The sequence below is a fragment of the Eremomyces bilateralis genome (assembly GCF_010015585.1).
Source record: "Eremomyces bilateralis CBS 781.70 unplaced genomic scaffold P152scaffold_38, whole genome shotgun sequence".
Classification (NCBI taxonomy): domain Eukaryota; kingdom Fungi; phylum Ascomycota; class Dothideomycetes; order Eremomycetales; family Eremomycetaceae; genus Eremomyces; species Eremomyces bilateralis.
In genome coordinates this window covers 63,141-86,279 of record NW_022985104.1, presented here as the reverse complement: position 1 = coordinate 86,279, position 23,139 = coordinate 63,141, and the positions used below count along the sequence as shown (strand labels likewise).

Genomic DNA, 23,139 nt, shown 5'->3' with positions numbered 1-23,139 from the left:
CCTAATTACGGAACCCCAAGTCCACCATGTCACGCAGGAGTTGGACCTCACTACCGTTCTCCGTTCAGTGGCGCTCTGCTTTAGTCAAATTGCCTCGATTCGTTCCAACCCAAGTCTTAAATTTCACCAACCCAGAAGGCCCATATCCGGTAATACTGAATCTCACAGGAAGGGATGGAAAACATAAAATCCCACTCTATGTCTTTATTCCCCCTAGCCTCACACATCCTCCAGACGGTTCTTGGGAGCCTGCTCCCATTGTGCTGGACTTCCATGGCGGTGGGTTTTTCCTCGGAGGCTGTTTAGAACAGGCGCCTTTCTGTGCTCTCATGGCTCGCAGGCTTGGTGCGATCGTGATCAGCGTGGATTACCGGATGGCACCGGCGGATCCCTTCCCAGCCGCATTGGAAGACGCCGAGGACGTACTTCGTGCGATTTTCGACAGCACAAGTGATTCTGGGAAGCAGCTGAGGTCGGGGATCTTGGCCAATCTATACGGTCCCGTCAAGAATGCCAAAGAGGAGGGCGATGAGCGTGATCTTCTTGACACAGATCGGGTCGCAATCTCCGGTTTCAGTTCAGGGGCGAATATTGCACTGAATCTTGGAATGCATATTCCGGAAACTCTTCTTAAACCCTTCGAGCATATCATGGGGACGCCAACCTCAAAATCCGGCTGGCCATCACCTATTCCCCATTATCCACAGCGGCGACCAGTGGCCCTGTTGATATTTTATGCTCCCTTCGACTTGCGACTTCTACCTTCCGAGAGACCTCCAGCTCCAGCCCCTAATGCCCCCAACGTATCTGAAGCGTCGGCTGGGAATAAAGTGGGAGAGGCCATGGATATGGCAAAGCCCGAGAACATGACCAGTCCCCCGAATTGGTGGAATTCGATGAATATCGGCGATCTTCTAGCGGAGACATACGTTTCGAGAGAACTCTCCGCCCATCCTCGAGCATCCCCGGGACTTTTAGATCCAAATCATGAAGTTGAAGTGGAAATGGACCTATATCCCCCATTGAAGGCCGAAGAAAGTGAAACGCTCAACACGCCCGACCGGAAAATGACAACGAAATCTACAGCACTTCATCCATTCACAAGAATATTACTGGTGCTCCCCGCGATAGACAATCTTACTGTTCAAGGAGAAGAATGGGCCTCCAAAGTCGACAAGGCCGGACGAGGAGCGCAACTCAGCGTGCGGAGAGTTGAGGGGGTTCGGCATGGTTGGACCCAGATGCCGGATGGATGGCTCAAGGAAAGCGAACGTCAATCGAAATGGGCAGTCTTCGAGGATGCCGTTCAATTTTCCCAGCAAGTCTGGAACAGAGAGGAGTCTGGCACGGAGCGGCCGTCCCAGGCAGAGGTCAATGAAGATCGGCGACAGTCGGCACAAGTGCAAATGAGCCAGTGAACAATATATTCGCTTTCTTGATTGCGGGGCTAAGATATATCTAATGATCATGCGGAAAGCGGAGCAGCTCTTTTGCTCCATGAGTGGCCTCCACTTGGACTGACTCTCTTTTTCTCCTCGTACAGCTTCTTCGTGAGCTGCTTGTAAAGGAACAAGTTGCCTCCGTGAAACACAATGCTATGGTCGCTGTCCGTGAGCCACTGCACCTGCATCTTTTCCGGACTGATACCCCCTGAGATCAACGTATCGACGAGAACAGCAGAATTAGCGAAGTGCACATTGTCATCTCCAGTGCCATGTTGAATCAATATTCCTCCTGCGATGTTCTTAAAACCATCGACCTTTTCTACGGCAGTCTCTTCGTAACCTCCTGGGTTCAGTTCAGGAGTCTTCATGTATCGCTCGGTGTACATGCTGTCGTAGAACCGCCAATCACTTACCGGGGCTGTGATTAGACCAAGCGAAATCACACCGGAGTCAAGCTCGACGACCTTGGCCGTAAGATACGCCCCAAATGACCAACCAAACTGCACTATCTTCTCTGGATCTGCCCAGCTATTCTTTTTCAAGAGCTCTTGCACCGCCCAGACTTGGTCTTCAGCTTCCAGTTTGCCCAGCTGCTTCGTCACAATACCACGGAATGCCCGGCCTTTATATCCGGTCCCGCGATTGTCGATGATCCACGTGGCGTACTGAAGCTCCGGGTCGGACGCGATGTACGCTTCCCATGTAAGTGGCTGGAACGACTTGCTCACGCTCTGCGAACCGGGTCCACCATATGGATGAGAAAGGACTGGGTATTTTTTGTGGGGATTGAAATCTGCTGGGAGTCTTTGCATGACATTTAGAGTCACACCGGACGGATGCTCAAGCTCAAAGTAGGAGATCTTTGGGAGCTTGTATCCCCTCAGTGCTTCGGCCAGTGCCGCATTAGACGTCACGGTCCGGAGTGGTTTGGTTGAGTTGATGGAGTAGAGCTCTTGATAGGGAACGTCTGGGCCTAGGTAGGAAAGCAGATAGAAGCCCCCTCCACTGCTGAAGGATGCCGACCAGACAGCGGGCTCATTTGGGTCGACGAGAGGCTTTTTTTCGAGTGTCTGATAGTTGATAGAGAAGATATGACGTTCTGTACTATGATGCTCCGTAGACCGGTAATAGATCAACGACCGAGCAGTATCGACCTTAAGAATATCTATCGCTCAAGTTAGTATTGTGGTCTCCGGGTCCTAGGATGTGCCACTCACCTGTAACTTCCCAGTCCCCTGAAGTGAGGGGAATGGCTTTCCCAGCCTGAACAGAGAAAAGGTAGAGGTGGTTGTATCCAGAAGAATCAGAAAGATCAACATGGTATTCAGTGCCATTGCGGTAGGTCGAATTGGAACTGACCGCTCCAACGAACTGAATGGCTAAGTTGTTATCTAGCCACCCTTCTTCGACCTGTCTTTCACGCGTTATTGTACTTCCCAGGGTTACAGCGTTGACCAGCACGATTTTCTCGTGATCCTGAACGCGATTATAAGCGCGATAGGCGACATATGCGTGCTCTGACGCGAGCCATGCAACCTCGCCGATAATGAAGTCGTCGACTGGAAAAACATCAGTGGGGAACCTGGTGGCTCTGAATGTACCCAGATCCAAGACATTAAACGAGACGGTGGGATTCTTCGTTCCAACCTTTGGGTATCGAAGGTCAAGCTCTCGTAGATATGGCGGCGCATCTTCGCCGTCCATATAATAGGGCACCGTGAACGTTTCAACGCCAGTCTCATTGAAGGCGAGATAGGCGAGCTTGTCACCATCGGGGCTGAACCACAGAGAGTGTCGGTCGCCGAGAATTTCTTCCTCGTAGACCCAGTCGGGGACGCCGTTGAACGTGTCTGGGCCGCCGTCGAAGGTGACCTGGGTGACATTGCCGGCATCCCAGACATATAGATCATTCCCTCGGACGAATGCGATCACATCATCGGTCGGGCTCCACGTAGCGTACTGGATGTCTCCGATTTGGTCGTCCACAAGAGGTTCTGTGATGCCACTTGCGACGTCAAGGACGAGGTACGAGGCAAAATATGAATAGCGATACTGCTTCGTATAATTAACCGCCCATAGGACCTTCGTCGCGTCCGGCTTGATCCAGTATTCCCAGTAGTCCTCGGGGATTTGGACCGACGACAGCCATACTTCCGACTTGTTCGATGCGACATTCTCGATCACCAGGTTTCCGTTTTGGCTCGTGATATATTCTCCATCCTCTCCTGTAGAGACCCAGTCATAAGAGGCCCGTTCTGCACGCAGGGTTTGGGTCACCACGGTTTCGTTGAATGACAGGAGCTTGTTTTGGTCTTGCGGGGAGTCTATGGCATGGACAAGACTAGAAATCAGAACGAGAACGAGGGGAATGGCTGAAGTAATCATTTTGGGTAGATAAACCTTCAGTCGGAAATTTGACGAAACCGAATAGAGCACCAAACATGTTGAGGAATCCCAGCTCTTTTGAATGATGGCAGATCGGGTGTCCTACCTCAATCACAAGTGATACCGGCAAGATGGGAAGTCGCATATCACTGCAGCAAATTAATCGTCGGAATCGCGCAATCCTATCTCCCCAGCGCCAGACCAGCTTCCATGGCCAAGGAATCCATTGTAGGAAGCTACCTATGCAGCGGATATCGCGAGGATTGTATTTCAAATTTGATGATAGATAGTACAGGGAGCTTGTACCTGACGGGTTGCAGATCCATACTCTAGTCGTCTCGACATGGAAGGTCATCAGATTCGTCCCCTGGCCGTCAACGGTCAGTTGCAACATCATCCTTGTTGGAGCGAGGATCAATGCATGCGTTCATAGGACCTTTGTCACGCAGTACAATCAAGCGTAGATAGGCTTAGAAAACAGGCTGGGAACGCAATTTTATTGCGATGATATGTAAGAATGGTCAAGAGATCGGGATGATGAAATCTTTCCCCTGAGTAGGGGTGGGGTGGAGGTAGGGATACAAGTTGGTGTGTGGGCGGGGAGCGCTGGCGCGCAGGCGAGGCCACAAGGCTACAAGGCCAAAACATCCCCTATCACTACAGAACCATCGCTCAAGACAGAGCAGTGCGGCCAGTGCATTGAGGAGAGAGATCACCAAGACGAGGCAGAACGATTCTTTTAGGCAATTGAACTTATCATCTGGGAGACCGAAGCCGTGTTTCAGGGACGTCAACCCGCAATTCAAGATCAAGCCGGGCTGTATCGAAATTCACGACTCATAAAGTTTGCTGGGTTAGACGTCCATTGCTATCAGAATGTTGCCGCTCTCTGTTAAAACTCGGATGCGTGGGGTCAAGGTATTCGGATACTGGAATCTCAGATGAGAAGTGGGATGCTGCAGTCCATCCCTCATAATGCAAGAATTAACTCATACTGAACCCGATCCGTTTGGACTAGCTTAAGAATACGATTGCTCACTGGAATGGCGAAATTGGTTCAAGCTCCGGTAAATTCGACGGTCCCGGGACTCAAGATCAACCACAACACACCGTGACTTCTTCCTTTGGTCCGCTGAAGAACTGTTAGCGGACTGCACGGTAGCAGAATAGACGCGGAAACGGGGTCTTACCCAAATGAAACCGCCTCCCAGCTGAACAAAAAGCTGCCAATGAACGCACCGATGAAGATGCAGATGATTATATAACCATTGTAATACATCGCCAACAGCATGACGAAGTACGCCACGGCGAATTGGAGCATATGCAAGAGCGCACGGATCGCCTGCTGCAAGACGTTAGGCCTGAAGGTCGCCGTCGGCCCGGTACAGGCGGTCACAGCCCCTACGGCTGCGGCTCCGGTGACAGCAGTGTTCTTCGGGTCGCTCTCGGCGTCGCTCCCGGCAGCTACAGGGTTGGGGCAGGCAGGCGCGATTCCGATGGCGGTTTGGTGCTGTCGGAGGATCAGGCGGTCGTACTCCTTGCCGAGGCGCCTCAGAAGTTCAAGAACCATGACTAGAAGGATGACACCGATGCAGCTTCCGGCAAACATGCCCTTGGAGGTGATGTGCCAGGATTTTGAAAGGAAGCAGGCGTCCACTGTTGGCAGAATCAGTACATGTATATGGTCCTTGGCTTTACCGCCAATTCACGGAGCTAGCGGGTGGAGCGGAAACATCGTATTGGATTCAAGGGAATCACTTACTAACATTCCAATTCCACAACATCGTGGAGGGCGTTAGCTTTCAGTCCACGCCTAAGGATAAAGGAGATACATACCGAGATCTTGCAGCTACTTCCGCCGCCCATGCTCATTCCCCCCATGGCCTTAGCAGTCATAGTAGCAGCAGCAGCGGATGCAGTAGATGACATGGCCATGTCTCCATGGTCCATTCCGACCATTGAGCTCATCGACATCGACATGGTTCTTGGGAATCGGTTCGTCCGTGAGGAAGTCAAGCTGACAGTGACTTCAGTGGCAGTGAATACTTCGGTTGTTACTTGTGAAAGTTCTCGGCAAAAAGATCTTGGCAAAATAGATATTTGGAGTACGTGAATGTTCGTTCCAAGTGTGCGAAGTTAGAATGAAGCTGGAGGAGTGAAGTTATGTTCGATGTAAACATCAAGTGAGGTGAACCGGAAAGCAGATGGCGGTTGGGAAAACATACCTACATATATGCCGGGGGTCCTTGACAATACACATGCGGGAGCCAAGACTTATTGTGCTCAATCCAGCTCCATTCAGTTATGGCAGGAGTCGCCCACGCTCACTCCACCGAATGTGGATCGTGAAGTTGCTTAACTGAAGCTGCAGTACAGACCACTGCAATTGCCTTGTGGCATGGAAAGCCCTGGTTTGGACACAAAGCTACTGCGACGGTCCATTCAACATTGCTCGGCACACTCCGAGACCAGGATTTCCGCAAAGTTCGACCACAACTAACCCCAATGATCTATCACCACTCCGAAAAATTGGAAGTGAGTGCTGGGTATACTGTTCGGTAAGACCGTGCCACTCCAGAGCTCAGGGCAATACTCTGCTATTCATAATTCCAGGCTTCGTTGCAGTTGAAATGAGATGCAAATGGCGATTGGCTCAAAAATGGAAGAAATGTGCTCAAAAGTGCTCTCACGCCGTAGAGGGACATGTGCTGTTCGCAGAATGGCTGTGGCGGCCGTCCTGTGAAGCTTAAGCCGCCACCCCGCGTCAGTTCAAGGTGTTGCATAATCCATGCACGATGCATCTGATGTTGAGTATCCGTCCTGCGGTATACACTAACCTCAGAACTATTATGAAGCTTTCAGTATTCCTGTTCCACGGATTGCTGCATTATAGCATTTCCTAGCCTGAACTGTCCTGTGAGCGGTCATCTTTGTACGACATAGAAGCAAGAGTCATCAATATTTTTGGGCAAAAGAGTCATTCGGATCTGCTTGTCAATCCAAGAAATGTAGTATGAAATAGATAGAGTACTCATAAGCAAATCTCCGAAAAGCACTTAACGTCAATTTCTGTGATACAGCATTCCCTGAGGACATCCGTTGGATTCGGATTCTAAGCTCGATGTGGATGATGAGCGTGGTACTTACCTAAGGTCCCAAATTGTGATAAACTGGTTTAATCGCTTACCTGAGGGAGCACAAGAGGCTGAAGTTAGAATTAAGAAGGGTTCCAACAAGCATTCAAATGGTAGACATCAAGAGCAAAGTATGATCAACAAGATGGATGTACAGTTCTCAGTCGATTATTAATCCTGCTTGGCCGTCTGATTGGTTGATTCGTCGATGCTCGATTCGTAAGCATCATCGCATCAAATTATCCATGATGATGTGAATTAGATATAATTGGAACGAGCGATAGTTCTGAATCTTTGTTCGAGTGGACTTCTTCTTTACATTTATCCAACTTAGAATCCAGCTTTACTCCAACGTTGTACACCAGATAACCTGTAACCACGATGTCGAAGTCCGGCCACGTTACCGCAAAGATCAACGGCATAATCATTGCCGCCTCTGAAAAGTACGAGGTCGTTGAGTCGAACATATACGTGAGTGTACCAGACTCATGCTTAGATTCGCCCATCTCTCCGTGCTGACAGATCTCAGTTTCCGCCGGAGAGCCTGAAAACCGCCCACTTCACGGAGACTAAAACCACCACGTTTTGTCCCTGGAAAGGGATAGCGTCATACTACACTATCAAGGTCGGAGACGAAGTGTTGGAAGATGCCGCTTGGTACTATCCCGATCCGAAAGAGAAGGCGCTGAGTATCAAAGGATATGTCGCTTTCTACAAATCGAAGGTAGAAATTGATGGCGCATAGAGGGCCCAAGATGGGAGGCGGTTCATAAAGGAGGAAGTAAGGAAAAGCAAAAAGTATCTGAAATAGAAGCCATACTAAAGCGGCAGCAGGGCAAGCATAGATTGCCGGCCATGGATCAGACTAGGAGACCACATAGTGAAGTAGATGAAAGAAATCGTTGAACCCACGTCGCCGTGATACAATGGTGTGACCTATGACCCAACCGACCACCCAAGCAAATTCATGTTCAATTATAGTATTAGTATGGAAATGAATGTCCATACCCTTGAATCGTTACCTACTATTGCGTTTCCCAGAACTCGTCGAGGATAGGCTGCTTAGCCTCGAAGGCCCAGTGGTGACAAGTCTGGTGTATCACGGGACTGACACTCTCCGCTTCGTCAAGGCCCTCGTCCGCGACATTCCTGACGCCCATCGCCACATAGTTCTTCAGAAGCGCTCTTTTCCAGCGTCCCGTATCCCCAGCGCATCTCATCCACCGGCCGATTTGCCACTCATCATCGTCACATCGTCTGCCCATGAAGAAGCGACAATACCACTGAAGCCATCCACGAACATCGTACTGGTGGTGAATCCACCCGGCCGCCTCCCATTCTTCGATGCTCTGACCACACGCGACGCCGAACTTATTGATCGTCGGATCGTATTCTGAACTCGTTAGAAACTTTGAAATGTTTAGTCCTTTAACCCAGGAAGAAGGAAGTTCGCGCCAGTCGTCCGAAATGGTAGTCCCTAGCGCTTTCGAGTAAAGAGGCCGGAAGTACGTCCCTCCGAAGGAGCCTTCGCGAAGAATTTCGGATGGGGATTTATTGGGCTGGAAGTCCGGATGAGACGCGAAATGGAGTGTCCCGCTCGCATCTCGTGTAGGCCTAGGCTCTGTTGCAGTCCACGTAGTCCAACCTAATCGGATTTCATCCAGCTGCTCTTTCGATATTGGATAATGCGAAGAGGCGGACACTGGCATCCTCGTAGCCGATGATGGACGATGACCCGCATCAGAGCCTGCTTCGTGTCCTAGCTCTGCAGAGTTCGGCCTCCACCGGGCAGTTGACAGTCTTGTAGAACTTCGGGCAGGGTCTGACGGAACGCCAGAATCAAACCTCCTCTTCTTCGCAGGTCTGTGACTGGATGTAGCCTGTTCCTGAGGTTTATCAAGTCCCAGGTCATTAAGAAGTCGTTTGTTTCGGGAAATCTGTTCGGCGCGACGCGCCTCATACGCGTTCAGAGCCATCTAGCTTGTGATAGCTAATGGATTTTACAAAGGAATGTTTGACTTTCAACATTCGTCTTTGCCTAATTGCCTTCGATTTTTATGTAGGTACGCACAAAACTGGACTTCTTGACGTAGGAATACTGGAGAATGATGATGAAACTTGAAAAAGCAAGCTCGTCTGATATTCAAGTCCACAAGGCTACAGGGCACAAACACAGTCACGTGGCTATATGTCCTCGTCATTCATTGGTACGGAGGTACGGAATACGATGTGGCCCAAGCTGACAAACCCCACAGAACCGTCAGAGCCTAAGAACGGAAGCTCGGTCCCCAGAGGGCGCAGAGCTTGAGCCAGCGGAGGAATGAATGCCTGGGGCATCAGTGAGATTTCAAGAATGATGCCTGACGGATATCATCAGCTCCTCCGAACCATTCAACAATCTGATGTCCGGTCGGCTTCGGTTTGCGAATACCACAGTCATTCGCGGAAGCCTTGACCTTCACTCTCTCTAAACCAATTCCTTCGACATACCTCTCCTTGGGGACCTTGTTATATGAAGACCCCCTTGTCGCGTATCGTTAGTTGGGACCTGAACCAGGTCAAGACGTGATACTTCTCCCCAGCATCGTCGAATGGTGCTGAAGACCCACCTGCAACACAAGCCTTGAAGGGGAATGGTGGAACTTCCGGTGGAGGATTACACGCTCGCCGTGACCACTCGGCGCGGCGCATCCGACCTTTGTCTCCCATCCAGATTATTCGATTCCCCGGCCGATATCCACCATGAAGGGCACTCAAGAACCATAGTTCATCCCTAGCGACGACCCAACAATGGCAATTCCAACACCCTCATTCCTCCTTGGTATCGCCATCCTAGCGTACCTGGGTACCTTTGTGCTCTTTGCACTTTTACGGATCGTTACGGGCATATCGATACAACGACTAGGCTTCTCGGGCTTCCGGCGCGTCGCTTTCAATCCGAAAGAGGGGGTGCGGATAGAGATTCGGGGCATAGGGTTCGCGATTCATCGCCCCACATTTGCACAACCTACATGGATCAGTATAAAATTCACGGAGTTGAAGGTTCTTATTGACCTGCGGACACTGGGCAAGAGCAAAAACAAGAAAGGCCGGAGTCGATGGGGAGTGTGGAGAGGAAACGGCGCATTACTACGATCTACGGACGACGGTGATGATGACGAATCTCGTCCAAACTCTCCATTACCAGGCCGACAATCCCCGGAACCGGAGGAAGAGAGTGAAGAGGAGGAGCGGAGTCGACTTTGGAAGAGACTGACAGAATGGAAAGAGCGAATAAAGCGGATGCATCGAAAAATCCATTGGATTAGAATGTTCGATCTGGTCGCGACAGACTCCATGGTGGTTATCGAAGATGTTGGGACAATTCAGATGGCGTACTTCACTTTGGCTGTGGACACACGCCGGAAGACCGTGGACCGCGCTCGGCTTTATCAAAATCGAAGGACCCGATCTGCTGGAAAGAAACCTGCCGAGTGGATTATGAATCTTCGAAGCGTACTCCTCACGCCTGAGGGTAAAGAAAGTACCGAGATCCTGGATAACTGCAATCTGAACATCCATGGATTTCTTTACCAGCATCTCGATGGACTACGAGATGCATCGATTGGGCTCAAACTTGGGAGAGTCACCATACCATACGACGATGTGCGGACCATGTCGGAACGAGTTAAGCATTGTCGACGAGCATATGGTAGCTTTGACCTGAAGGACAGCCAGAGCGACATTACCTTTACGGATTTGATGGAAGAGTTTGATGCCCCTGGCAGCAAAGAAACCTCTATTTCCCAGACAGTATCTGACTCTAAGGAATTTGTGTCCTCCATACTCAGAGGCATCCAGGAGATCCAATTTGCCACCACATTCTTTGGATTGACAAAGAGGATCCGGTCTGTTCAATCGTCCGGTGCGCCCGTCTTCCTAGACATGTCCATGAAAGAGCTTGGATTAGACCTGATGAGACTCGATCCCAAGAGTCCGGCGCATCTCATGTACTTCTCACCCTCCGACATTGCGCACCAAGCTCTCATTGCGGCGATCTCGATCTCGGTTGGCATCGACGACGGGAACGATCATCCCGAACGATTGCTCTATGTACCGATGGCCACAGCAACCGTACGGACTACCTTGCCATCGAAGACCATCCAAGGCTCGGAGGAGAAGACTTTCGCGGAACGTAACACCAACATCTTGTTTGCGAACCTTGTCATTACTTCCCCATCGATCGATTTAGATCCGAAACATTTGCCTCTGATCATCGCTCTGATGAAATATCAGAAGAGGACAAAATTTACTTCGGCACCTGCGAAGCGCCAGAGGCACATCATCTCAAGGTTGCTACCCAAGGCCAACATCAAAATTTCTATCCACGAACCGGTTGTCCGTATAACGCTGCCGCCAATGGATGCAGCCTTGCGTGGCACTGATCAATATGATCTTCTAATCAGCGCTATGTCTTCTGTCTCCCTTGATGTCGACTCTTCACATTCCGCAGCTGGAGACCTTCATTATTCCTTATCGTCGAATTCCCGAATCTCCTCACACCAACTCTACTACCAAACTTCGGAAGGGGAGAAACACAGTCTACTGACTACCGATAGTCTCGAGGCCAAGGTACAAATCAGTGCCAGCCCGGATGTCGCGGTGATAGCAAGTTTCAACGCTCAAACCTTCAGTGTGCATATGGTTCGTCCGGAAATTAGTGAAGGCGTCCGCCAGATTGTTTCTCAAATTCAGAATGATCGCTTCCTACGAGCACCGCGAGCATCTCTAAACGAACCTACTCCGAGTCTTCTCCGAAGCGTCCCTTCTTGGTTGATGAATGCTCAATTTCAGGGCTCTGATTTCAATATTGAGATCGCTGGCATTGACCCCGAGATCAGCTCCAACGCTAAAGGTGTTGCGATTCACCTCGAAAGTTGGTATGCCGAATACAAAGCGAACAAGGCTGATGAACTATCCGCTCGGATAGTCAGAAAGCGAGGAAGTTCTCGTACCGTCAACCCGGAAGACATCCTGCTCCGGCCTTCAACGCCCCGAAGTCCCCGCAAACGTAATCTACGCTCAAGCGATGGTCGAAGACTTGCTATACACTTGCACGGCCTCGATGCGTTTGTTATCGAGTCCTCAGAGATGTGGGAACCGACTCCATTTTTGACGCTTCCTCGCTTTGAGGTCGCTTTCTCAACCTCCACAGATGGGAAAGGACCGATCCTGCACATCAATTCCTTCACACGAGCGCTCTACATTAACTACTCACTGTATCGCCATTTCGCCGTGGATCTTGCGACTATGGTATTGCTGCGGACGTTCATCGGCCCGTTATCTAATCAATCCGGACGCTCTCGCAGCGTTTTCTCCCGAAGCTCGTCATTCCCTCTCTCTCCAACCGCCCCCTCTCCTACTTCGCCGAAATCCGAGTTCCTCTTCCCTGTTTCCGAGAAGTCATCTGGAATATCTAGCTCGCCGTCATACCCCCGCTCTCCAGACGAATCCTCTACAGCCCCCGATGCCTTCATGGGGTTGACAGAGACCGTGACTCTGGATTTCCGAGCTGCATTCATTCAGATCAAGGCTTCGATGCCCGCGGATCCTCCTTTGATGATGCAGATATTTTCATTGGAGACAGGATGGCACCGATGGTCCGCGCCATTTGCAAGGCTTCGATTTGCGAGATTGTATGCCGAAACTCCAGGGTTGAAAAATGTTTGGAGTAGGCTCATCACTATCAAAAGTGGACGAGTAGACCTCCGATCAGCCCGCAAAAAGTCCGCAAATGGCGTCTACACTGATGAGAACAGTATCGATGTTGCTGCGGAAGCCATCAGAGTAGCTGTTCCGCATGGACTTGTTGTTCATAAAATCTTTGATAACTTGGTCAACGTCACGAAAACCGTCCAACAACTTCACCATCGGTTCACGACACATTCTGACGAGTATATTTTGAACAAGCCTCCCCAGGCACCGAAGAAAGTGCCTCGAATCAACATCCGGACCCAAGCCTTGTTAGGAGAGATTGAGGATAGCCCATTCGAATGGAAGCTCGGAGTCATATATAAGATGGGACTCCTAGAGCAGAAGCAAAGATCCACCCGCGAAGAGGCATTCCGGATCAAAGTCAAGAAACTGAAAGAGGCAGACAAGAAATTCGGGGCCAAGCACCGAGCAAAGAGTACTCACGATCGCAAGTCGAGACCAGAAAGAGGCAGCCTCGATGAGGTTAAGCCAGATACACATGAAAGGAGCAAAAGCGAAGGCCCACGTGGCCGACAACGGAGCCCTTCCATAGGTGGACCCAACGTCATAAGATACGAAGCTGAAGGCGCTTGTGGGCTTAGCGATAGTGCCAAGCGTACGGTCGACCAGTCCTGGGAGGCGCTTCAATTGCTGAACGCTCGGAGCTGGAAAACAAGAATCGATCTGGGCTTAAAATACCAGAATCGTGGCATGAAGGACATTCGTGCCATGTTCTGGGGCATTGATGAAGGCCACGAAGACTCGGACCAACGGGAGTGTATCATGTCCATTCCACAGCGGCCTGCTCTCGCCACAATCCAGATATCGGACTTCAACTTTCTAGTCGACAAGCCAAGCTTTCCGATTAATGATTTCCCAAGCTTTTTGAACCGGATTGGAAAAGGCATGCCAAGAGACATGAAGTACAGCATCCTTATTCCAATGAACGTTCATATCAGCATGGGAGAGACCAGGATGACGTTACGAGACTACCCCCTTCCTTTGGTTCATATTCCTGCAATTCGACCGGGTCAAAGCCCAAGACTGCCAAGCTTATCACTGAAGACAGACTTTGTGATCGCAGAAGAGTTCAGAGATATCGAATCGAAGCGAATGGTGGACGTCGTCGTTGTTCCACCCGAAACTGGGCCTGATGACGAGCAAACCGGCGGGTTCTCCGTCATTGTGCCTCGGACTGTCAGTCCTGTCAAAACATTCTCCGACATCTCGATCGACATCAATACGAGCGGCTCAACACGAATTGCTTGGGGCACGAGCTATCAGCCAGCGATGCAGGACATGATGCAAATCATTGAAGGCTTCACTAAACCAGCTCTCGACCCATCTGAGCGCGTGGGATTCTGGGATAAGCTGAGCCTCTGTTTTCATTCTCGGCTCCTCGTCAGTTGGAAGGGTGATGGTGACGTTCACCTCATTTTGAAAGGCTCCAGGGATCCTTATCTAGTCACGGGGGTCGGAGCCGGTTTCGCTCTGTGCTGGCAGAATGACGTAGCCTGGCGCATCTGGCAAGAAAACGATCCCAGGAGATTCATGATCGTGGAATCTGGAGTGTTCGTTCTGGCCGTTCCGGATTTCAGCGCATACGTTCGACACACGCAAGATCATACGATCACGGGACAGGATGGTTCCATCCCTATCAGCTCCGATCCAAAGAAACCCGGTCCCATTTTCCAAAAGACCGTGATGAAATTGACTGGGAGCGTTCGCTGGTTGCTCGGTCTTGTCTTCGAGCGGAATTTGCCCCATGGCGGACGGTCTTTTGATTTCAAACATCACTACGACGTTGTATTGAAGCACCCAAAGTATGCGAAGAGTCGAGACGGACTGAATTACGATGCGTACCGGGGATTTAGGAGCCACCACATCCACATGTCCATCGCCGTTGCCGCTCCGATAGATCGGGACTGGACGGTGACGAACCTGAAGGCGTCAAACAACTACAATAGTGTGCATTTGACTCCTAGATTTTTCAGTCACTTTTTCAGTTGGTGGTCTATGTTCTCCGGTGTGCTTTCTCTCCCGGTCCGGCAGGGCAAACTCTGGCCAAACGCGCCAGTCAAGCCAAGCAAGAAATTTGGGCGCCATCTTGCCACAATCAAGTATAACCTCCTTCTGAGTCCTTTGTATATGAGTCACATTTACACGCACAGTGAAGGAAATGCAGGGGGCCAGGTCAATGCTACGGGGTTGAAGGTCAAAATCGACAGTTTCATGTTGGATCTTCATCAACGACGAGAGGAGTTTAGGAAAATGGTCCAAGGGAAGCTGTCCAAAACGACTGCAATCCGCATCAACCAGGCCCAGGTTGACTTCATGGCAGCCGATATTCGGGCTGTATCTGCAACGATGACTACTCCAGGCATCAATGATCTCCACGTTACAGAAGACGATTACCCCGGCCGGCTAAGCTCGGAAACTCCTATTGATCTTTCCAAGTTCACAATTCCGGACAATGACTTGAGATGGGTTGATATGGACGATTTCCGCGAAATGGACTGGGCCATCCCGACTCAGTCGAATCCAGAAACGAAGATTCTCCCATTAGCTTTTGCGCCTCGATTCACCTACTTCCGACAGACAGACCACAATGAGACGATTTCCGGAGATCCGAATCGATCCAGTCCCTTTGGTTATGAAGATACGCACTACTGTGTGATGTCGGCCCGAAATGATCCCCGCCGAGTTCAATGTGATCTCATTCAAGCCCGGTTAGAGCAGATCGACGAGCAAATCATGCGACACCGAAGGACGCTCGGAGAGCACGAGCTAAATCTAGTCAAAAGCGTAGATTCCGACGCCGGCCCACTGCAAGAGCAATTCGGCGTCCTCCAAGATCATGACAATACTCTTCGCAAAAAGAAGGCGTTTCTCCAAGCGATGTTGAAGACACTCGTCGAGCGGCTGGAAAAAGATGCCGAGTTCATGGCTAAAGATCCTGAGGCTGCGGATGACATCTTCTTCGAGGCTAATGAACAGAGTGAGGACCCTGACGCAGAAACAGAGGCTATGGCGTCTGCACCGCTTGCGGATTACCTGAGTGATTCTAACAATCGATTCATCGTACACAATTCCCAAGTCAAGTGGAACAATTCGCTGCGCAACATCATCATGCGCTATATCCATGAGGCCAGTCAACGGCGCGGGTTCGTGTATTACATGAGCCGCAGAGCAGTCAAATTCATACTCGACATCGTGGACGAACAAAACAAGCTGAAGACCGAGCATCCAGATGTTGAAGAGGCCCTTGCCACCCCCACAACGGCTCCTGTCACACCACAAAAAGATGATGAGACCAATATCCAGGGTCGAATCCAGGAGTTGCTTGATGATGCAAGACAATTTGTCACGGCGGACGACCCCGATGAAAAAGATGGGTCTGGGATTAACCGGACCGCCGATGCTGGTGAAGACATATCTCTCGACTTCACTGCGCAAAACTCCTACCACGTCCGTCTCATCGCCCCTCAAATTCAATTGCAAAGCGATAAAAACCCCAAGTCTGCCGTCCTTGTTACAGCTAAAGGGATGCAGATGAAGGTTATCCAAATCATGGACAAGGACAGAATGACGGACGATGTTAGTGGACTGGTCCAAAGACGGTTTACTCTAGCCACAGACAGCGTGCAAATCTTCGTCACGAACTCAAAAACGTTTCCGCGGAACCTGTTGCACATGTACTCTGGGAGCAGATACGGCGCCCCCGCAGGTAGTGCATGGCCACCTTGGGTGCCTCTCGAAGTCATGTTTGAGTTCAGCATCGATCCATTCGGATTTTCGAGAGTTATTCAGCGAACGTCGGTGACCATGCGCTATGACAAGTATAACAACCTCCGTCTCAAGTATAACGATGACGTCACAACTGGAAACGATGACCAGCCTCTGCCGGAAGCGGAGAAAGGAGAGAGGCGGATGGACCACATCTGGGTGGAATTCCCTCATCTTCGTGTCACCTGCGATTCTACGCAATATTACGCACTCTACGTCATCATCTTAGATTTGCTATTATACAGCGAGCCGTTGGAGAAGACAAGAAATGAACGACTCGAGAAGATCATGCTGGCTTCAGACTTCAGCGATCTGTCCGGGACGCCTGAGATGGTAGAAATGCTTCAGGAGAGGATCCGCCAGCTGGAAGAGATAAAGCTAGTGTTCCAAGTCCGCGAGAGGTATCTTGATGCCCAAGGCTGGAAAGGCCGAATTGCGGTTGAACATGACTTGAGCGTCGCCGAAGACGACCTGTTCTTCATGATGAAGGCGATCACGACGGCTCAGCGAAAGTACGAAGAGAAGGGGTCGGCGATGGATACGACGGGCATGTTGCGTTGGCTCATCTCTGCCTCTGAGATCAAGTGGCATCTGATAAGGGGTAAGGATGAGTCACTTGCTGAGCTTCAGTTGCAAGGCGCTTGCTTTGATCGTGTGGATCAGAGCGACGGATCCAACCGCAATACGATGGAGATTGCACAAATTCGAGGATACAATCTCCTATCCAATGCGCTCTATCCGGAAATCATCGGTCCGTACTCTGACGACGCAAAGGGTATTCCGGATTCTCGGGAGGCAAAGATGATCCGTGTCCATTGGTATATGCTTGAAGCGATTGGCGGCATACCAGTGATGAACAACTTCGAGGTGAACATTCATCCCATCAAGCTGCAGCTTGAAAAGGACGTCGGAATAAAACTCTTTGAGTACATCTTCCCGCAAGCTGGACCTAACGCTTTTGAAAACGGCAGCTTCTCCCCATTTCTCGTCAAAAATATGCTTCCCGCTCAGGAGGAAGAAGATGAGAAAGTTGACGCCGGCCAGGTTGATGATGAGGTATCTACTGGGATTGGGAGTGACATTAGCCACCACACAGGCACCGAGGACTTTGAACTGCGCCTTCAGCCTACACTGGATCTCCCGAGCAGAAGACAAAAGTCATCCGGTAAACCCAAGAGCCGTCACCTGTATCATCTGCACTTGTTCAACTCATCCGATGCCGCTGGGAACAAGACGCCGATACTTCCGAGCCGCGACTTCTCCTCAGATAGTCTATCGCAACTTTCCCGCCCTCCCAGCCATCCAGATGGCTCCGAAAGATCTTCTACCCAATTAACCGAGCGTCCGGACCGAGGCAAGCGGTTTGGTTTGCATCGTTCTCCGACGGGCGGTACTCGCTCGACCGCCAAAACTTCACGTCCAGACGACATCACCCAGATGATGAAGAGAGCATCCAACTACATGACCCTCGCATATGTCAAAATCCCGAGCGTTGTCCTTTGTCTATCCTACAAAGGCAAAGGTCAACGCAATTTCGAAGATGTCCACAACCTTGTCTTCCGACTTCCTACGTTGGAATACCGCAATAAGACCTGGTCCAACTACGACCTTGCTATGCAGCTCAAGAGGGAAGTCCGTCGAGCGCTCATCTCGCACGTTGGCGCTATTGTCGGAAACAAGTTCTCTCGACATAAGACGCCGGGCATCCCAGGTGGTCGCTTGAAGGAAATTGCGAATTCGACCACCCTCCTGAGCATGACACCTTCTCGAAGTGAAGCAACAAGTGAAACAACTAGCACCAGAGACCTTTCTGATGTCCTTGCCGGAGACACCGACGATAGCTACAGTGAAAGTCAGGCTGGAGAGAGCAATCGCAACGAAGAGGACTCTTTAGCTTCCAGCGTTCACTCCTCATCCACAGCTCCGGTAGCAAGAGGGTCACCAGTGGTTCAACACGATTTTGTGACGGCAGAGCAATCGGTTGCTACTGGTTCAAATGGAATAGACGATGAGGTAAATCGAACCCAATTCATAAATGTCTTCAATTGCTAACTCAATCAGTCATCCAGGAGACCACCAAGTGTCCACAGCTCACTTGCGAAGCGACTCACCGGCCTAGGTGGTAAATCCAAAGACAATTCCGGGGATGATTCAGCAAGGTTAGTTGACAATCACGGCATTCCATCCTGTCTCCTCAGGAAATCAAACAATTCTGACCCGTCATCCAGCACTCGCCGCAAGAGCAAACTTCTACTTGGAAAGCGATTTCTGCAACATTAAAAGGCTCATACCACATCCTTCTCAACCCTTTCTTTCCTACATTTCTCCGCCAGGCAGGGGAAATTGGCGGTTGACTGACTTCGAGGAGTCTGATTCTTTGGGTAGTAGATTTGTCGCCTATAGAGGGTTACCTTGGGTTTTTAAAGGCGTTCGGCATATTGTGACATGAGCATACCGGGAGGCATTGTCTAAGAACGAGGGCGGCAACGGCAACAGATGGTCAAGATGCATTCGGGCAACCATGCACTTTTTTTCGAACTATTTATCTTACAACTCCTTGAATACCAAGAATAGGGTGTCACGTGTGTACCTTCTTTACACCTCCTCCAGGTTCTAGCGTCAGTCGAATTCTGCAAGATCGTAGGAATATCTGCTGCAACAGACGCAGTATTTTGCCTGAAGCACTTGCACTTCGACCTTGGAACTTATGAAACCTTCTTTGACTACAATCGATCTAGAACATCATCATCACCCTTTCTACTAGCTTGTGTTCTCATTGTCCAAGACCCATTGAAGGATCCATTTTCAACATTCACTACAACCTAATCGTGCTTAGTACCGAATCTAATGGCCTTAACTTCCCACTTTTAGAATGCCATGTCTTTGATCTGTGGCCTGCTGCTTTGTATAAATTCAATGATACGCAAGACGCACTGGACACTGCTCTACCACTTTCTACCTTGATATACCCCTGAGATATTTAGCAACTGCCTAAGTCAAGAAAAGTTGTGATCTGCAGATTGGGGAGATACGATATAAAGGTTAGTGACCAGCATCGGGTAATGGAACCCGTTTCATTAATATCTTTCAATGCTAATACATCGCCAAAGATCAGTCCGAGTCAGTCGGAACGCCACTCCTTTTACGACACCGAACAGAAAATATAATGAACCATATGTACACTATAACCAGATGAGAATGTAGTCAGGAGCTGTACGTGAAGACCAGCATGTCTCTTCACCAGCCGCAACTGGTGGCGAACTTAGATGTCTTGCTTGCTATGTAGTAAGAGTCCAGAGGCTAATATCCTTGTATATCCGTCTCGGCAGCCTTGTGATGGAACTCAAGAAACATTTTGGCAGTTTGGAATTCGTCCATGTGATAGCTAATTCGCCCGAATCTATCGATTTGCCCCGTGATCGTCAATTGGGGCTAGGTAGGAAACAGTAGGTAAGTTCACCAGTAGATTCACCTGTGTTATGAATTCTTATCGGTATCGCCCACGTCTGTTATTGCCTTTTAATTTCTCCTACTCTCTGAACTCTTCCATTCAATCACAAATCTGAGTGCAATACTGCAAAAGATCAAGTCACCACTTCTATATTGCTTCTCTCTCCCTCAACCTTTCCTCTTATCAACTTTGATTCTTTGACAAACACTCGACCACTTTACTACATACATCATGGCAGCTTATGAGCATTCCCTGACCAAAATACGGACCAAAATTCGCCTTATCACTGCCGCCCCATGGCTATGGGATTTGGATAATGATGAAGGTAACAGCCTCCCTGCTTAAGCCTCAGTTAATAATATGCTGATCGTTAATGCAGCTGAGATGGCGGACATTGCGGGAAGGCCACGACGGACCCAGGGCCCGAAACAACGAGGACTACAGGATCTAACCCCCCGTGTTTAAGCGGCCAATATCGTGGAGCGAAAACGACGATGGTCCAGACAATTAATCCCCGGACCGGTTCCCCGAAGTAAAAACGTAGTCGATCAAGTCTCAACTGCCAACGTCGCCAACGAAGCTAGGGGACGGCCTAACAGCAAGAACAACATTGTTTCCGCAGACGGAGCCGGCTCAAGTATAACCACGACGGGAAATGCTCGAGCAGTGCCAAAGAAATCACCACCCGTATAGCAACAACGGAGGTCTGGGGACTACGGAGGGCAAGAGTTGGTTCGCTCCACCTCTGGTCCTTATGAAACATCGTTGACAGCATGGAGCCAATAGTCTTGTGGCTGGCAGAGCCACGTTCACCACGCCCATGGTGCGTGGGCCACTGGCGTTCTGGTTACGAAGCCTTGCTCGAAATGCGTGTCCGATGGTCGAGCGTACAAGGTGTATGCAGATGGACAGCATGGGTGGAAGTATACGCGCTACAGGTTCCGGCCATGGCCATGCGATGCCGAGCGGCCGTGACCGGTTTCTCGCGTATCTCATGAAGGAAGGACGACGAAGAGTAAAGGAGGGGAGACAGGGAATCCAAACGGCTCAGCTCGGCCCGTCCCGCGGGCCTTACCAAAATACCGCATATTTAAAAATATTAATGTTTAAATGGGTATTGAATTATGATGCATAATGCATCCAACCGTAACTGCAGTTCGCACTATTTTGTTAGAGTATCAAAAGTAGCTCCGATCCTGTTTATAATTGGCCAATTCCTGTATTCTTTAACTTGGTTTATCCTCAATTGCTTTTTAGCCTCTGAATCGGGTCTAACTTGATCATCATCTCTTCAACGAGCTTCGAATCATGTAATAAAATATAATTGCCTAAGTTAGTTAACGCAGGGCAAGGTAAACACCCCTGCTCCTAACGCTACCTATCGTACTAACTCAGTTGCTCCAGTGGCGAGAAACTCGCAGCCAAAGCCTACAAAAGCGTAGCACTCCAATTCGTGGCAGACGGGTGCGAGTGTAAGGTATATACACACCAGCAATACGGGTGGAAGTATGCCCTTTGCAGATTCCGGTCGTGGCCATGCGATGCCGAGCATCCATGATCGGTTCATCGTGTATATTTCACCGATGAAGGGCGATGATGGACGCTCGGCATCGCATGGCCACGAGCCGGTTGCAGGTCTACCACTGCAATTATGAAATATCAATTCCCAGGCATACCGTAAACGCTATAATGTTATCGGAGTACAAAACCACTTCCTATCGTATTTGCAATCGCCTCATTTCTAGATTCTTAAAACACAGATATTCTGTGACAACAAGCGCCTGTCGAGTGGGTGGAGGCGCGTACGCTTCAGCTTCAGCTCCAGCTCCTGGCATGCATTGTGGAGCCCCTGTAGTCGGGTGGTTTGAATGTTATCAATTCATGTAGGCGAAGGGGTTGTCGGTAGGCAATTGACGAAGAGGCTGTTGCAGTAACTAACTATAGTTGAAGTTAAAATTGCATAAGGCGGATTCTGGCCAGTGAACGGGACGGGCCGAACCGGATATTGCAGGCATCCCATCCGAGTATGGATAGCGTCAGTTAGCCCCAAGTTCATGGAAATCGTTCAACTTCATGTCATATTTGCGTTGTCCACCACCTGAATTCTTGAAACATATTTAGCTTTGGTTAGTTTTCGATCTACGACTCAGATCGAACACGATTATATATTGGGTATTTCCAGTTTCCAGTCTTGCAATATAAGTCGATTCTCCCAGTTTGATGCTCGCGGGCGACAGATTTCGCGTCCCACCACTTTGACAGGGTCCGCATCACCATACAAAACGGCATATATTGATAGTTTCAACGCAAATATCTCAACCAACATCCGTTCAAACACTGTTAAATATAAATGATGCTATTTGGAACGCTTAAAAATTCTATATCTAATAGATTCTAAGTTTTCGCCTTAAAATCTCCAATCAGCTGTCCCTCTACGTCTATAACGGCCTGAAGCCTTTCAGGCATAGAATCAACGCGGGAATTGATACATTCCTGCTTAATACCGTCCCATCCCTCTTTTAGAAGCTATTGCGTCTCGTCGGGGTCCCAATGGGTATATTTACGTACGTGTTGCTTCATCGCTTGGAAACAGTTCTCGATGATCGCGAGATCAGGAGATGAGGCGCAATTGAAGTAGTGTTTCAGACCGTTTTGAGCCTTCCATTCCTTCACGATGAGCCATATCCTGGGACCAGGAACTCTCCTACGCAGCCAACTGCACGGCAACAGCTTTATACCGCCATAGACACGTTTCACGCCGAAAGGATTCCCGATTACAAGATTCGTATCCAGCTTCGAGTCCATGTTAACGGCAGGCGCCACTACGATGCCACCCTGGATACAATGAGGCGTAACAATTTTGAGATCACAGTCGTAGAGGACGAGGTACCAGTGAACCTAGGTAGCCCTCTAAAGGACGAAAACTGGAGATACGAGAAGATTGTTGTTACTGTTCGCGTACTAACTAGCCGGATGACCTATCCTCCCATTTTCAAACCCACGGAGTTGTACACGAAGCTCATTATATCGCTGGTCAGAGATATAGATCCCATGGTCTACGTTTTCAAAATGCTTAAGCTCAAAAGGATCACATTGACTGCGCGTAATAGCAAAGTTGAGGAACTCGCCAAAGTTGCCACATAGATGGCGCGTATAGACGTGATTACGTCTGATCCAAGCTTTAAGGACTGACCCGACCATCTCG

At 49.8% G+C, this 23,139-nt stretch overlaps 8 protein-coding genes across 8 annotated transcripts; 4 read left to right on the top strand and 4 right to left on the bottom strand.

The window, feature by feature from the left end:
- Positions 1 to 26: 26 nt before the first annotated feature.
- On the top strand, positions 27 to 1,418 carry P152DRAFT_405704 (alpha/beta-hydrolase; the record flags this gene model as incomplete). Its single annotated transcript, XM_033676829.1, has 2 exons — positions 27 to 814; positions 875 to 1,418. The coding sequence occupies 2 exons, from the start codon at positions 27 to 29 to the stop codon at positions 1,416 to 1,418; spliced, it is 1,332 nt and encodes a 443-aa protein (XP_033529932.1).
- Positions 1,419 to 1,465: 47 nt separating this feature from the next.
- Positions 1,466 to 3,841, bottom strand: P152DRAFT_444118 (putative dipeptidyl peptidase 4; the record flags this gene model as incomplete). The annotated part of the gene is made up of 2 exons (XM_033677797.1): positions 2,663 to 3,841; positions 1,466 to 2,610 (listed from the first exon to the last, which is right to left on the bottom strand). Exons 1-2 carry the CDS (start codon positions 3,828 to 3,830, stop codon positions 1,466 to 1,468), a joined length of 2,313 nt encoding a protein of 770 aa, XP_033529931.1. The 5' UTR covers positions 3,831 to 3,841.
- Positions 3,842 to 5,016: 1,175 nt separating this feature from the next.
- On the bottom strand, positions 5,017 to 5,617 carry P152DRAFT_405743 (Ctr copper transporter; the record flags this gene model as incomplete). Its single annotated transcript, XM_033676831.1, has 3 exons — positions 5,017 to 5,262; positions 5,299 to 5,486; positions 5,593 to 5,617. Coding segments are annotated over 3 exons (459 nt in total), but the record flags the coding sequence as incomplete, so codon positions are not given.
- Positions 5,618 to 7,287: 1,670 nt separating this feature from the next.
- On the top strand, positions 7,288 to 7,874 carry P152DRAFT_425148 (DUF427-domain-containing protein). The gene is made up of 2 exons (XM_033677230.1): positions 7,288 to 7,435; positions 7,494 to 7,874. The coding sequence occupies exons 1-2, from the start codon at positions 7,346 to 7,348 to the stop codon at positions 7,707 to 7,709; spliced, it is 306 nt and encodes a 101-aa protein (XP_033529929.1). The 5' UTR covers positions 7,288 to 7,345; the 3' UTR covers positions 7,710 to 7,874.
- A 115-nt stretch (positions 7,875 to 7,989) lies between these two features.
- Positions 7,990 to 8,673, bottom strand: P152DRAFT_405752 (uncharacterized protein; the record flags this gene model as incomplete). Its single annotated transcript, XM_033676833.1, has 1 exon — positions 7,990 to 8,673. The coding sequence occupies one exon, from the start codon at positions 8,671 to 8,673 to the stop codon at positions 7,990 to 7,992; it is 684 nt and encodes a 227-aa protein (XP_033529928.1).
- Positions 8,674 to 9,368: 695 nt separating this feature from the next.
- Positions 9,369 to 19,149, top strand: P152DRAFT_485570 (uncharacterized protein). The gene is made up of 3 exons (XM_033682052.1): positions 9,369 to 18,496; positions 18,545 to 18,642; positions 18,712 to 19,149. The coding sequence occupies exons 1-3, from the start codon at positions 9,755 to 9,757 to the stop codon at positions 18,761 to 18,763; spliced, it is 8,892 nt and encodes a 2,963-aa protein (XP_033529927.1). The 5' UTR covers positions 9,369 to 9,754; the 3' UTR covers positions 18,764 to 19,149.
- A 1,016-nt stretch (positions 19,150 to 20,165) lies between these two features.
- P152DRAFT_452982 (uncharacterized protein) lies at positions 20,166 to 21,069 on the top strand (the record flags this gene model as incomplete). The annotated part of the gene is made up of 3 exons (XM_033678330.1): positions 20,166 to 20,259; positions 20,401 to 20,621; positions 20,707 to 21,069. 3 exons carry the CDS (start codon positions 20,166 to 20,168, stop codon positions 21,067 to 21,069), a joined length of 678 nt encoding a protein of 225 aa, XP_033529926.1.
- A 1,267-nt stretch (positions 21,070 to 22,336) lies between these two features.
- On the bottom strand, positions 22,337 to 22,918 carry P152DRAFT_225948 (uncharacterized protein). The gene is made up of 2 exons (XM_033674523.1): positions 22,833 to 22,918; positions 22,337 to 22,769 (listed from the first exon to the last, which is right to left on the bottom strand). Exon 2 carries the CDS (start codon positions 22,737 to 22,739, stop codon positions 22,461 to 22,463), a length of 279 nt encoding a protein of 92 aa, XP_033529925.1. The 5' UTR covers positions 22,740 to 22,769; positions 22,833 to 22,918; the 3' UTR covers positions 22,337 to 22,460.
- Positions 22,919 to 23,139: the final 221 nt, after the last annotated feature.

Excerpts from the sequence above, each read along its gene's own strand:
- P152DRAFT_425148 (XM_033677230.1), top strand. The coding sequence starts at position 7,346 with ATGTCGAAGTCCGGCCACGTTACCGCAAAGATCAACGGCATAATCATT. Across the intron at positions 7,436-7,493 it reads TCGTTGAGTCGAACATATAC|TTTCCGCCGGAGAGCCTGAA; the intron begins GTGAGTGTACCA and ends GACAGATCTCAG.
- P152DRAFT_485570 (XM_033682052.1), top strand. The coding sequence starts at position 9,755 with ATGGCAATTCCAACACCCTCATTCCTCCTTGGTATCGCCATCCTAGCG. Across the intron at positions 18,497-18,544 it reads CAAATGGAATAGACGATGAG|TCATCCAGGAGACCACCAAG; the intron begins GTAAATCGAACC and ends TAACTCAATCAG. Across the intron at positions 18,643-18,711 it reads TCCGGGGATGATTCAGCAAG|CACTCGCCGCAAGAGCAAAC; the intron begins GTTAGTTGACAA and ends CCCGTCATCCAG.
- P152DRAFT_225948 (XM_033674523.1), bottom strand. The coding sequence starts at position 22,739 with ATGGACTCGAAGCTGGATACGAATCTTGTAATCGGGAATCCTTTCGGC.